The sequence below is a fragment of the Canis lupus genome, chromosome 15 (assembly GCF_003254725.2).
Source record: "Canis lupus dingo isolate Sandy chromosome 15, ASM325472v2, whole genome shotgun sequence".
Lineage (NCBI taxonomy): Eukaryota > Metazoa > Chordata > Mammalia > Carnivora > Canidae > Canis > Canis lupus.
This window is the reverse complement of record NC_064257.1, coordinates 43,859,844-43,873,141: the sequence shown is the minus strand read 5'-3', so window position 1 is coordinate 43,873,141 and position 13,298 is coordinate 43,859,844. Positions and strand designations below refer to the sequence as shown.

Sequence of the window (13,298 nt, the reverse complement as noted above, 5' to 3'; positions counted from 1 at the left end):
TCTTCATATTTTGTTCTGTCCTCAGACCTGTCCAGTGGCTAATACAGTCTTTTTTTTATCTTGATCTTTTACAGACTCTATTCATGGACATACTCATTTGGATAAAAAACCTGAGCCAAGCACATTGGAGGTGAATGTTTTAAATAATAATTGTATCTTTTTTTCCCCCCTTAGACATAAAATAGCAGAAGTAGAAGGAGAAGCTAGAGATGATTTCATCATTTCATTACTTAAGTTTTATGGAAGTAGAAAAGCAAAAAAGTGGGAAAACATGATAGTGCCTGAGGAGAATTCACTCATAAATTATAACTATTTCTTCATGATAACCTATCTCAATCAATGGAAAGTAGCTTTTATTTTCCAATTTTCTATAGTAGATTGAGATTTTTAAAACCACATCCTCAGTATAAACTGCCTAGTAGTTTTGGTACAGTCAAGATGTGTGCAGGCTAAGGTACCTGTTGAAGACCAGATATAATTGAAAAAATACTTAGTCATGAGAGGGTTCAGTCAGGTGCAGATAAGGTGAACTGTATAGGCAACCATTATTATTCTAGAATCCAGGTCTTTGAAACATAAAGTTTTGCTTTTGTAAAAAAAAAAAAAAAAAAAAATTTTTTTTTGCTTTTGTTTTACTTCCAAAGAATATTAGTGACGATAAATGTGCAAGAATATCATCACCATCAAAGTCAAAGAAATTAGAGTGCCCACCTGTGGAGCAAGTAAGTACATTGTTGCATTTGACATTGAATGTTTCATTTTCTAGGTTTCTTATGTCTTTATATATGATCATTTAAAAAACAAAATGGGAAGACTTACTCTAGTATAACTTGGGGGCAGTTATGATTAACCTATAATTGTTGCTTACTTAATCTAGAATATTTTCATTTTTTTCTGTATACTTTAAAGATTTTGTTTTTAATTTTATTTTTAAAAATATTTTATTTATTTATGAGAGACACAGAGACATAGACAGGGGGAGAAGCAGGCTCCCTGCAGGCAGCCCGATGCTGGACTGATCCCAGGACCCCGGGATCATGACCTGAGCCAAAGGCAGATGCTCAACCGCTGATCTACCCAGGAGCCTTTTTATTAAGATTCTATTTTTAAGTAATCTCTACTCCCAACGTGGAGCTCAAACTCAGAACCCTGAGATCAGGAGCTGCAAGCTCTACTGACTGAGCCAGCCCAGTGCCTCTGTGGAATGTTATTTTGATAATGCCATTTTTTGGACATAGAAGCCATATTTCTGAATCAATTTCAAATAAGTTTATGTTTGGTATCTTCTGTTGTCTTTGTGATGGGTTCAGTTGGCTTGAAAATTAGATTTTTGAAGGGGAATTAAAATTTCTACTTTCGGGACGTCTGGGTGGCTCAGCGGTTGAGTGTCTGCCTTTGCCTCAGGATGTGATCCCAGGATCTGGGATCAAGTCCCACATTGGGCTCCCTGCAAGGAGCCTGCTTTTCCCTCTGCCTGTGTCTCTGCCTCTCTCTGTGTCTCTCATAAAGAAATAAATCTTTAATAAAATTTCTACTTTATTTCAAAACTTTAAAAAGAGTTGTCCGAACCTTTAACAGTTATTTCATAGGAGGGAGGGAATGTAATGATTGAAGAGATTAGAAAAAAAGATATTTAGAAAGCAGTGCCACCAATTTACAAATGTAATGAAGAAGGATCTTGAGTGTCCGACATCTTGAGTTTCAGTCTAATACAGGAAGAAAGTTATTAGTCTTTCCTTATCTTTCAGTTAACATCCTTCATATCATTTGGAAAGCATCCAGTTTAGGGTATGTCTTTGTATGAGGAGCAGTTATAAATAACTCATGGATTTCAAAACAATTTCAGTGATTTGTACATTCTTTCCTTAAAAGCGTAATGTTTAGATTGCTTTATATCTTTTGATAGGCAGCCCCTGGTTACGATCAAATTTGTTTGTTTGGAATTTTTAGCTACTGCATTTTTCTTTCATTTCTAAGATCAGAAAGACTATATAAAAACTATAGTTATGTTAAAGGTAGTTGAGGGTACATTTGGTGTTAAAATTAATGTTAAGCACAATGAACTCTTGTCTTTTTCCACCTCCTCTCTTGAAGAAGCCAGCAGAACATGTGTCTTTGTCAAATCCAGCTCCCCTTCTAGTTTCTCCAGAGGTACATCTAACTCCTGCGGTGCCTTCTTTACCAGCCACTGTGCCAGCCTGGCCAAGTGAACCTACAACTTTTGGACCAACAGGTTAGATTGGAATTGAAAAAAATCTTTGAACCAACCAACAAAACCTTTTCAAGTCAGAGACTCTTCAAGTTCTTTTTATTTTTGTCATTATCATCATCATTATCATTTAATATTTTATTTTAGAAAGTAACCTTTACACCCAGTGTGGGGCTTGAACTCCCAACCCCAAGATCAGGAATCGCATGCTCTCCCGACTGGGAGCCAGCTAGGTGCCCCAAAGATTTCAGGTTCTTGTTGGCTTTAAACTCAGAGCAGGGTTAGCTGTGTGTGTGGAACCTTAGAGCTTTTTATGATCTTCTGCTTTGCTCTGTTTCCAGTGTGGGAGGGCCAGTTTAACTTGGTATTCATTTGAGATATATGCTCAAAATCTCAGGTACAAGATGCCTGAGCTGGTTGTCTCCACTGACAACCACTGACACCACAATTGACATTTCCCACTGACCAGCTCTGTGTATTCCCACTGTCCCAGCCATTGAATTTTGGCTGGGTTCTGTCTTGCTCATGTTTGTAAGAGCTACTGTTAGAAGACATTGACTCAAAGCTAGTTTCCTGGGCTTATTTGTCTAAGAGAGTTCTTAGTTCTTAGTTGATATAAAAGTTCTTAGTTGATATAAAAGATACTCTTTTAGATTTCTTACATATCTTTTTATCTATCTATATAGCTCTATCAGTTGTATAGCATTATTTGCCTTTTCGCTTAATGTAAACATATTTGTAGGGAGAAATATTTTCACTTTTTATATACAGTTTGTGATTCCTTTCCCTCTCTTTTGTAGGTGTCCCTGCCCAAATTCCCGTTTTGTCAGTGACACAGACGCTGACCACTGGACCTGATTCTGCTGTGTCCCAAGCTCATTTAACACCCTCTCCAGTTCCTGTGTCAATACAGGCAGTTAACCAGCCCTTGATGCCTTTGCCTCAGACATTGAGCCTGTACCAAGACCCACTCTACCCTGGGTTTCCTTATAATGAAAAGGGAGATCGAGCCATCGCACCACCTTATTCACTGTGTCACACTGGGGAGGACCTGCCTAAAGGTGAGATCCTTCTCTTAAGTTCCACTTGATTTTATTTATCAAGTGCTGATAGGAGTTCAGTGGGAACACACAGTGGGAAGTGTGAGTAGAGGTCAGAGGTTATGTTACTGAGTAAGCCAAAGGACTGACTTTGAGAAGGAGAGAAGAGATTTGGCTATAAGTGGTTAACTTTTTTGTTTTAGCTTGTGTTTGATTTGAATATGGTTTTTTGTATGTTTAGTAACTGTCCCTCCGTTGTGTCATTTTTTTCAAAAGCGTCCTTAAAGCCATTTTGAATTAAATCTTAATATTACTAACTAGGTAACTAAACATTATTGAGTTTTCTCATCACTGGACTGGCTTTTGAAACCACTCCTATTACTTCATCCATGAAAAAATGACAGAGAAGAATAATATAGCAATCTATATATTTTAAGAATTTCTTTTAAATTTGGCCTTTTTTTAAAAGGAATTTTCGTTTGCAAAATTTCCTGTCTGGAAAAATTGAAAGAGTCATGCAGTGACTGATTGCTCTTTACTTGATTTTTGTGCCTAATTTTGTTAGTGGTTTGATCAAGTTGGAGCCTGTGGATAACTGGTTAATGTCAAATGAATACCTACTAATCTTATGTTATCAGTGAGTTAGGTTTATGTTGATTTTTGCCCATATCCCCCAACATTTTTATTTCATAATTTTTAAACCCTGCAGAATTGAAAAAGAAATACAGTGAACGGCTAAGTTTCCTTCACACAAAATTCATCTTAATCAGATAAAAATCTCAGTTTAAGCCATTTTTGGACTTAGATGTTAGGATAGATAAAGTTTTTTTTTGTTTTTTTTTTTTGTTTTTTTTTTTTAGATAAAGCATTTTGAACCTGGAATTACCCTATAGTAACAGAGCTTGCTTTTGGTTATATTAGGGTTTTTAATCTTTGTTTTATATCACAGGCTAGAGAAAGCAATTTCAGTAGGCAAAATTGCCTTTGAGCTATATATTGTTTGAGGATAGTTGGAGGGGGGCTTTTTGAATGTATAATTTTAGTGAGTGATTATTATGTCATTTATTTTTAGATAAGAACATTCTTCGATTCTTCTTTAATCTTGGTGTAAAGGTATTTACATTTTATCATTTTAAAGTTATTTTTAAGTTAATACTGTGTTAAATTGTTAGTATATGAACAGTCTTAACTCTTACCCCGTTGGTGAATAACTTAAGTTTACTGAATCACATTTTAAGAACTAGGGTTTTTCAGTCCTGTATAGTTTGTTTTTAATAGTGGCTGAGGCTCCAGTATTTGCTTGCTTTTCCTTTTAACTGGCAATGGTATAACCCTATGAGAATATTTGGGAAATATTCCTTGTCCCTTGCGCAGCCTAGTGAAAATGCACTCATTGAGGAATTCAGTGAAAGATCTGGGTTTGAAATTCTGCTCATCACTTTTTTAGCAGTATATATCCCTGGGCACATCATTTAATGTCTCTTAGCCTAGCTATTTTCATTTGTGTTACGTGAATAATATTCTTCTATCTGCCTATTTGTTGAAAGGATCAAAAGAAAGAACTTGTGGAAGTTCTCCTGTGGAAGGTGGCATTGTTCACTAGCATAGCAGAGGTATTTTTTTGGGAAGTGGTCAGCCTAGAAATAGCTTGTCTTAGAGAGGCTGGAGAACTCTTATGTCCTTGTCAGTGCTGTGTTATATCTCCTGTTTTGGATTAATTTCTGTGGGTTTCAGACCATTAAAATATGAAATGAAGTGCCCTACTGTAGCCTAGTGGTCATTTCATAAAAGGAGACTCAATTTTATCACCTGTGGTATTCACTGCCTAGATTTATATTTAAGTAGTTCATGTTTGCTTCAGCTAATTAATTTGCTGTTTAACTGGTAATTTTTTCTTTGTTTGGTGTTCAGCTGGCCCTTTTGCAAGGGGATAGATTTGCTTTATTTTCAGTGTTACCTTTCTCTGACTGGAGGTCTGACTTTTCATCTATGCAGTTGGAATGCTCTCAGGGCTTCTAAACCTGGAGTATCCCATTTTTCTGGTAGAACAGAGAGGTCCAGACCAATTAACTCGTTGGCATGGGGTCACACAGAGAGTTGGTGGTAGAGCCAGAACATGAATGCAGGTCAAGCTAGAGAACCTGTGATTGAGATACTCCAAGCTGGAGGCTCAAGTACTTGATGGTGGTGGTTTCTGGAATGTGTATCACCCAAAATTATTTCTTTTTTTTTTTTTTTTTTTTCCAAAATTATTTCCATGCAATTCTACCCAAAGGGTGGAATTAATGATCATGGAATATGTGGGTGAGTTCATCATATTGTCTCCAGTCATCTCAATACCATGGGACCTTGGGTTAGTTTCAGGATAGGAATAAAGAATGGAATGTTAGAGTAGTGACTTACTTTTGTAATTCCTTTTCTTTTTTTTTTTTTTTTAATTTTTTTAAATTTTTAAATTTATTTTTATTTATGATAGTCCCACAGAGAGAGAGAGAGGGGGGCAGAGACACAGGCAGAGGGAGAAGCAGGCTCCATGCACTGGGAGCCCGTTGTGGGATTCGATCCCTGGTCTCCAGGATCGCGCCCTGGGCCAAAGGCAGGCGCCAAACCGCTGCACCACCCAGGGATCCCTGTAATTCCTTTTCATGTTACATATTGCAGTGATGATATGGTCTTGGCAGGCATGTGCAACTTGAAGCACTTGCTCTAAGCTCCCACCCCCCTCCCCCTTTTGTTAATGTTTCTGTTTTTGTTTCTTTTAGGCATATAGTTGTCCTATGTGGGCTCCGCATTCTTACCTGTACCCTCTGCACCAGGCCTACCTGGCAGCTTGCAGGATGTACCCAAAGGTCTCTGTCCCAGTGTATCCTCCAAATCCTTGGTTCCAGGAAGCTCCTTCTGCTCAGAACGAAGGTGATTGTACCTGTACCGACGCACACTTTCCTATGCAGACTGAGGCCACTGTTAATGGTCAGATGCCACAGGCCGAGATTGGACCGCCAACGTTTTCTTCACCTCTGGTTATCCCTCCATCTCAGGTGTCTGAAAGTCATGGACAGTTGTCTTACCAGGCTGATATTGAATCTGAAAACTCTGGGCAGCTTCTTCATGCTGAGTATGAAGAGTCACTAAGTGGCAAGAATATGTTCCCGCAGCCGTCCTTTGGACCGAATCCATTCTTAGGCCCAGTTCCCATTGCACCTCCTTTCTTTCCACATGTTTGGTATGGGTACCCTTTCCAGGGATTTGTAGAAAATCCAGTCATGCGGCAGAACATTGTTCTCCCCTCTGATGAGAAAGAATTGGATCTGCCCCTGGAAAGCCTGGATCTGTCTAAGGAATGTGTTTCAGTTTCAGCAGTGGATGAGTTTCAGGAGGCCAGAGGTGAAGGCACACATTGTCTCCCTGAAGCAAGTGTGGGTAAGCATGAAGGCCGGGCGGAGCAGTCATCCCAGACCCCTAAGGTGGATCTGGCACGGCCTTCCATCCTTCCTGTGGCGGAGGAAGAGGCTCATCTTCCCACTCAGATTCTAAACAGAGAGAGAGAAACTGTGCCTGTTGAACTTGAGCCTAAAAGGACCATTCCAAGTCTGAAAGAAAAATCAGAAAAAGTGAAAGATCCTAAGACTGCCGCCGATGCGGTCAGTGGGGCCAACTCTGTGGAGAGCAGAGTGCAGAGACCAAAAGAAGAGAGTTCCGAAGATGAAAATGAAGTGTCTAATATTTTGAGAAGTGGTCGATCCAAGCAATTTTATAACCAGACTTATGGAGGCAGGAAGTACAAAAGTGATTGGGGCTCTTCTGGTAGAGGAGGGTATCAGCATGCGAGAGGTGAGGAGTCCTGGAAAGGGCAGCCTGGCAGAAGCCGAGATGAAGGTTACCAGTACCATCGAAATGTCCGAGGACGACCCTATCGCGGGGATAGGAGGAGATCGGGGATGGGAGATGGCCATCGGGGGCAAAACACTTGACGCTTGTTGCTGTGCTATTTTAGAGCAGAAACCTCTCCTGAGGTGGAATGTTTCTGAAGGCTTTAAAAAAAATACATTAAAATAAAAACCCAAATTGGAACTATCTCCTCCCGTCCCCCTTTGACCCCCGCCCCCAATCCTGGACAAGAGATTTTGGATATGCATTCAAGGGGCAGGTGAATTCCTGGCATTGCCATTTTTCTTTGTTCAGAATCTGTTTATCAGGTAACTGCCCCTATAAAAAGTAGAAAATAACTTTGTTAAAGTATTTTTTATAAACCGCTTAATATAAAACTTAGATTTAGTGTTTGGTTTTTTTCCTTATTATAAGTTTAATTTCAAATGTTGGAAACGTGTGCTTTATAGTGTTTACTAAAGTGACAAGAAAAATATACCATTTGACACACTATAGATTCCAAAACATAACATTGCACCAAATAGAAATGTATATTTTATTATGCAATGCCTTAGTCATAAACTGGGCTCAAATAATTCTTAGCCTAAAACACTGTTGTCTTTTGAAATGCTTCCAACCCAAAGGCCTTTCATCTCAATATCTGTCAAACTTGAATAATGTCTTCTCTTTAATATTACACATAAGGCAGCCTATTAACCTGTGTCTTAGAAACGTTGTATATAGTTCTTTTAATATTCATAGGGTCTATTTTTGAATTTTGGTGAGTATTTGTTGAACTTGAGATCGCATACAAGACAGATGTTTAAGAAATAATAGGATAACTAATGAAATGGCTGTTTCCACCAAGAATTCCTAGCACTGGTGTAAATATCATGGTGCCTACTTGAAAGAAATGTAGATGCTATGCATTTTGAAAATAATCTGCATCTGTTAAAACTGCAGAAGTTTTTTAATGCCACTTTAACACTAATGCACTGACAGATTTAAATATTTTGTGAGAAGAAATGTTAAAAATTTTTAGCTTGACAGGTTTCTATGGAGTTAGTGTGTTTTGTTTTTCTGTTTGCACCATTGGGTTATGTGTATCACTTTACATTTGCATGTTCAACTTGTCACACGCCTGGAACTATTGTACAAAAAAAAAGGATGATTGTGATTTCTAGTTCTTTTCTAGAAGATGCTGCTAGAAAGTGGTTGCTTTGCATTTTATGGCTTGTTACCCCTTAGGTAACCTAGCTCTTCTGATCCTGCTTCTTTTCTGTCTTTGCAGTATTTGCAGAAATTCCCTTTGCATGTTGCACTCTGTTCTCAGTTCGGGATTTCACTCTGAATCAACACAGTATTCATGCACCTGTGTCACTCTTTAAAAATAACTCTGGCTTATGGTTCTTGTTTGTACATATACCAATGTGAGAATCTACCCTTTTTTTATGTTCTCTTTTGATCAGGAAGTTTGAGTGCTATGCAAATAATGTAGTGATTTCTCTTTGCATGCCGTGTGTAATATACCTAGCCAAAAATAGATTTTTGTTTTTTTAAAGGCAAATTACTTTAAAGGCAAATACAATTCACTTGAATTTGACAAACTGAAGCAGATGAGTTTTCTGGGTTCTCTGATTACCCACAGGAATGTTTGGATGCCAGCTAGGCTCAGTTGAATCTCCACTGTACTGTAATAATGGTTATTTACCTCTGTGTTGTTTTAATTACCTAATGTCTGTGTAACTGCTGATTTGAGTAGTGATTAGCATTTAGATGTTTTGTAACGTAGGATTTTAGAGAGCACTTTGAAAGATAACATTTTATTATGATGGTGCTAGGTAAACATTTGTAAAGATGGATGGTTGTGTGGAAAAGAACAAGTTTCTTGAGAGAACTTGTTGAGAGGAGTTTCTCTTGTCACCTAAGCTAGAACAATTGGGGAAGGTACTGCTGAAGCCATTTTGTTTTCTTCGTTAACATCAACAGTAGTTAATGGAATGAGAAGATTATAGGGTTCTCCACTTTCAGCTCCTGCTTTTTTATGGCATGTTAGCTTACCTGATAATTTTTATGAAAACACATTTAGATACAGTGACCAGACTTAAAAAATTCAGTAGAAGTTTGATCTCAGGAGTCCAAAAGAAATTGCTGTTTCTGGTGTCTTTCCGTTTTATTGACTGAGATTTGATCTCTGTTTCTTCTGGAAATGTCTCAAAAGTGGATAGGAAAGAATACTGTTCATTTCTTCACTGTCACTCTGTCTTACCTCAGCGGAGTAATGGAATGCTCTATAGTTCCTGCAGGAAATACCGAGTGGCTTCCTGTTTCCCATATCTCACCTCCAGGGCTTGATGGAAACAGAGCTGAAAGAGAACTTCAGCGGATTGTACTTGACGCAGTGACCTCTGGAATAAAAGAACTCTGACTCTTGATAATTAGTTTTAAAATTCTTAGTCTTTGCATGAAGGTCAGTTTTATTTTTTCCTTTAGTTTTGTTTTAAATGTATTATGAGTGCAGGGGATTTTGCCTTATGCTGAGGTCAAACTAGGGCCAAGCAAGCTTTTGTCCTCCTTCATTTTAACGGAATCATAAGGTATGTTGACATGAGATATAATGTTTCTATATATAAGAGAAAAATAAAAGGTTAGAAGTGAGAATCATTTGTATTTTGAGGTAGAAATTATGGAACTCCACTGTATTACGATTATACACGTTTTGAAGAACAGATGTTTAGAACGACCAAAGCTCACCTGTTCATTTGAGTTAGTTGCTTTTGCTGAACTTGATCCCTGTCCCTTTTAATACCGCGTGTATTTCTGTTCAAGTCCAGTTTCCTCTTCAGCTTTCGTTCCATGTACTCTGGCAGCAGGATGCTCGCCTCCGTGCGGTCCTCGTCTTGTTTCCTGGTAACCAGCCCATATGTTCATTTTCATGGCTGACTGAAGCTCAGACCCTGCCTTGACCTGGCAGGAGTAGGTCTTCCCAAACCACAATGTTGATAACCGCTTATTTGATGCAGACCATGTTATATTCTTGCAGTGTGTTTCCTTTGTGACTCAAGGTTGAATTAAAATGCCTGTGAACTGCAAACTTGCTTATGATTGACTTGGTGCAATAAAGTTCCTTTCTAACCGTTTCTGGTTTAGAAAACATTCAGCCATCCTAGAAACTAGCAATATTTATTTATGCCTCATTTATTTTACCTTTGGTTTTTAGATGAGGTAACCTTAGTCTTTCACTTATGGGTACTAAGCAAGGTCCATTTTAGTGTAGCTGAAGAGAACGTGTATTTGGCTACACGATTTCTGTTTACTGTATTTTGCTTCCTATTTAATGTCTAAATGCTATTGTGTTTTTGTTTAAAATCTTAGTAATGGCTCAGTTCCAGTATGTCATTTTTTTTTCCAGTATGTCATTTTCAAAGAACTAAGGTTTTGCTACTAGTGTCAGCCATTTATTTTCCCACTAATTGGGATTTCCCACTAATTGGGAATTCTTTTCCCCCCTGAAATATAAGTTTTAGAAAATCTTAGAAGAGGGGTGGGTGCATGTCTTAATGCTGGGAAACAGCAACTTTGGGGTTGAATTTACTTGAATGGATTAAAAATTGTTACAGAGCTAGAAGAAAATTTATGTATGAAAAATGATAATAGCCTTACACTGAGTACAAATAATACTTAAAAGCATGTGAAGATGTGATCATTTGTGATGTTACTTGTAAAAAAAAAAAGCATATATACATATCTTTTGAAGTGTTGAAAGGAAAATAGTACTTTATATTCTTTATCATATCACTTTTTGTAAGTGTTGAATATATTCCTGTTTATTTTTCTATGTTCTGTTTTGTAGCCTTAAGAAGTGTTTCAAACATATCTGAATGTATAAAATAAGAGTAAATGCCCTACATGGTGTGATGCTGCATTATATATAAAACTGTGTGCATATATTAAATTTTGTCTCTTGATTCTGCTTGTGATTCTTTGGTTCCAGGGTTAACCAAGTAAATAGCATATAAATAAATCTTAGGAGGGTGTGTTAGTAAGCATCTGAAAATAGAGGATTTCCATGGTTTCTATCCAGGCAGAAGATAATTCTGGTATGTGCAACTTTTTAGTGGGATTTATAATCTGTGGGGTAGATTAATTTAATGAGGCTCATGCAACTAATAAGTGGTAGAATTTGGAGTTTTACCTAGCTCTGAGTGGTTTTAGAACCAGTGCTCTTACCACTTTTTTCCAGCATTCATTAAATGAAATGAGATGTGTGGACTAAGAATATAATTTATAGATTCAATGACTTTTTTTTTTATTCTTATTTTTAAAAGATTTTACTTATTCATGAGGGACACAGGCAGAGAGACACAGGCAGAGGGAGAAGCAGGCTCCGTGCAGGGAGCCCAATGCAGGACTCGATCCTAGGATCCTGGGTCACACCCTGAGCCGAAGGCAAACGCTTAACCACTGAGCCGCCCAGGTGCCCCTAACCTAAATGATTTTTTTTTTTTTTTTTTAATGTGGTATTCAGTGCAGGCATACCTTGTTTTGCTATGGTTTGCTCTATTGTGCTTCGTAGATACTGTGTTTTTTTCAAAGAGGAGGTTTGGGGCAGCCCCGGTGGCGCGGGCAGCCCCGGTGGCGCAGAGGTTTAGCACCGCCTGCAGCCCGGGGTGTGATCCTAGGGACCTGATATTGAGTCCCACGAGTCCCACGTCGGGCCTCCTGCATGGAGCCTGCTTCTCCCTCTGCTGTGTCTCTGCCTCTCTCTCTCTCGTTCTCTCTGAATAAATAAATCTTTAAAAAAAAAAAGAGGTTTGTGGCAACCCTGCTTGGAGCAAGTCCATTGGCGCCATTTTCCCAACATTTGCCCACTCTGTCACATTTTGGCAATTCTTGAAATATTTTAAGGTTTTTCATTTTATCTGTCATGATCTGTCATCCATGATTATTGACTTGCTGAAAGCACAGATGATGGTTAGCATCTTTTAGTAATAAGACAGTTTTCAGTTAAGGTTACGTACATTGACTTTATATATATATTTTTAAATATTTTATTATTTATTGATGAGAATACACAGAGGAGACAGAGAGGCAGAGGCACAGGCGGAGGGAGAAGCAGGCTCCATGCAGGGAGCCCGACTCGGGACTTGATTCGGGGTCTCCAGGGTCACGCCCTGGGATGAAGGCAGGCACTAAACCGCTGAGCCCCCCGGGCTGCCCCGTACATTGTCTTTATACATAATGCTATCATTGCATATTTAAAATAGACCACAGCGTAAACATTCATATGCACTGGGAAGCGAAAGCTTTGATTCCTTTAGATGCACAGTATTGCTGAGGTATACCTTGATGAAGATGGATAGATCATTTGAAAGTTTTACTTGAAAACAGGTAGCAGGTGCCCTTGAACACTTTGAAAACCCAAGCTGCTGCTTAATGCTTATTTAACCTACTCACTACATGGACTTTGTTTTCAGAACGGCTTTCCCAGGAAGGAAAGCCTAAAGAAAGGCTTCCCTTTTCAGCAGTGTTTGGTGGGAAGGTAAGTTGGTGAGACATGAAAGCCAGCTGTTGCGGGTTGCCCAAGCAGGTGAGTGGGCATCCCAGAATCTGGGAATGGAGAGAGGAGAGATGGGGAGAAGCTGGAGTCTGAGGAAAGCCAAGAAGGGTGTCTTTTGGTGCCAGGTGGAGTCCTTTCAGGATTGGGCACTTGAAGTTGATGGGATAAAAAAGGTGAAACTAAGTGATGACAAATGTTCTACAGTTTCTCTAAAGTTTTCTATAATTAGAAGGGCTTGCTTTCCTCTTTGTTACATTTTCACTTGACTGTTAGGTCCATGTCTAGGGAATAATAGGAGAATGTAGACTAAACGAAGGATGTTAAACAGCTTCCTTTCCTGAATCCTTAAGCTCTTCTGAAGGTGTGAGTCATGCACTCATCAGAATAGTGAAGCTACAGATACTGGTTGTAAACATGTTAAGAGTTTGATCCTGAATTCATTAGAAATTGGAGCTTCAAAGTCCATCCTCTTTACATTCCTGATTATATAGCTTTCACATTTAGCAGAAAAAAATGTCTAGGCCAAAGATGTAAATATAGAAGATGAGCAGTGCGATTCTCATGGCTTCCCATCCCCTTTATTTTACTTAATGGTCAACAACAAAAATTCTGTGTAGTAAGC

General features: G+C 38.5%; 1 protein-coding gene across 9 annotated transcripts in view; it reads left to right on the top strand.

Annotated features, from left to right (window-relative positions):
* Positions 1 to 11,084, top strand: part of OTUD4 (OTU deubiquitinase 4) — a 45,239-nt gene extending 34,155 nt beyond the window's left edge. For all 9 annotated transcript variants that reach the window (XM_025438709.3, XM_025438707.3, XM_025438708.3 and 6 more), the window contains 6 exons: positions 75 to 130; positions 645 to 722; positions 2,095 to 2,233; positions 3,010 to 3,270; positions 4,322 to 4,362; positions 6,012 to 11,084. In XM_025438709.3, coding sequence (XP_025294494.1) covers positions 75 to 130; positions 645 to 722; positions 2,095 to 2,233; positions 3,010 to 3,270; positions 4,322 to 4,362; positions 6,012 to 7,220 — 1,784 coding nt within the window. In that variant the 3' untranslated portion in view covers positions 7,221 to 11,084. The remainder of the gene's footprint in view (positions 1 to 74; positions 131 to 644; positions 723 to 2,094; positions 2,234 to 3,009; positions 3,271 to 4,321; positions 4,363 to 6,011) is intronic.
* Positions 11,085 to 13,298: the final 2,214 nt, after the last annotated feature.